Source organism: Ceratosolen solmsi, unplaced genomic scaffold (assembly GCF_000503995.2).
Source record: "Ceratosolen solmsi marchali unplaced genomic scaffold, CerSol_1.0 scaffold13, whole genome shotgun sequence".
In the NCBI taxonomy this organism is placed as follows: domain Eukaryota; kingdom Metazoa; phylum Arthropoda; class Insecta; order Hymenoptera; family Agaonidae; genus Ceratosolen; species Ceratosolen solmsi.
The window spans coordinates 6,156,745-6,158,009 of record NW_011948418.1 but is presented as its reverse complement, the minus strand read 5'-3'; the positions used below and the strand labels follow the sequence as shown (position 1 = coordinate 6,158,009).

Sequence of the window (1,265 nt, the reverse complement as noted above, 5' to 3'; positions counted from 1 at the left end):
TATAAGCAAAACAAACGCGTAAATCTGGCTTACATAACGCGCCTTTAATTTATTAACTTGCAACTACCTTATTAACAATCACCTTATCGAATCAATATTTGTTGGAGGAATTTTTTTTGCCAGTAATAAAACAAAAAGATATATTTGTTATCAACATAATCTTTAATTCCATTCGTTTGGAAAGTATTGTTAATTCGTACATTGGATAAATAAGAACAGATTTAGCGTGTGCCAACTTTACAAGTACAAGTAATCTTTATCGAAGCATTGCTGTAAATACAAATGCTATTGGGCTTTGAATGCCGCGCCACTATTTCATTAAAAGTTGTTCGTTCCCTCGGATAAAGTGACTTGGCGTACCGGCGAATTAAGCTCGAGGCATCAAAGATTTTGCCGACGACGCGCGAACGGTCGCTCACCGTCCCTGTCCACTTGTCATAAATCCAACATCTTTCGCACATTGTAAATGCTCCTTCGCGAGATTACACACAGCATTTTCCCCGTAACATTTTCTGCCCCCAGGATCAAAATCGCACGGTCTATCTCGATCAAATGTCAGACCTATTGGCAATGTATATAGATCTGGAACTCGTAGCGTCAAAGCGGAACGCTGACCCGCAGCACAACAAAATCTCCGCGAGACTAGTCTCCTGCCTCTATGTGTATCTTGGTGAGTATCGCAATATTTATAGGCTGATGTCCAAGTAATGGTGCACTTTACATTGCGCCTTGCGCAATTAACTACGCTATAGAGGTTCGTTTGGTTACTGAGCAGGGTTTGGTTAGCTGATTAACTATAAAAGCGGTGCAAAGAACAAAAATTGACGTATCTTAATGAAGCAGAGACTGCGCGGTGTTATTATTCCGCGGATACCGAGATGCTCCACTCCGGCCACTAATACACCAATTACACTGATTTATTTAAACTCTTAGCAATGCTATAATTCATATTGTTCACGATGAAGTGATTTAGTTAAGCATTGAGAATATAAGAAATGCCGAATTTTTTATTTTTTTTTTTTTTAATGGATCTAAGGATTTAATGACTAGACTATCGCGGCAATTAAATGTTACATTTGATATATATATATATATATATATATATATATTCGTATCTTGTCATTAGTATTATTTTATTTACAATATCATAGGAGTTAAATTCATAATAATTACACGCCGCGTACATTATATACGTATCATACTATTAATTCAGTAAATTGCTACCCAACAATAACATTAATAATAACAATAATAGATGGACAATG

General features: G+C 36.2%; 1 protein-coding gene across 1 annotated transcript in view; it reads left to right on the top strand.

Moving 5' to 3' along the window:
* LOC105360408 (uncharacterized) overlaps positions 1–1,265 on the top strand; it is a 28,888-nt gene that overhangs the window by 20,396 nt on the left and 7,227 nt on the right. Inside the window, exon 4 of the mRNA XM_011497303.1 lies at positions 523–670. Within this exon, the coding sequence (XP_011495605.1) occupies positions 523–670 (148 nt within the window). The remainder of the gene's footprint in view (positions 1–522; positions 671–1,265) is intronic.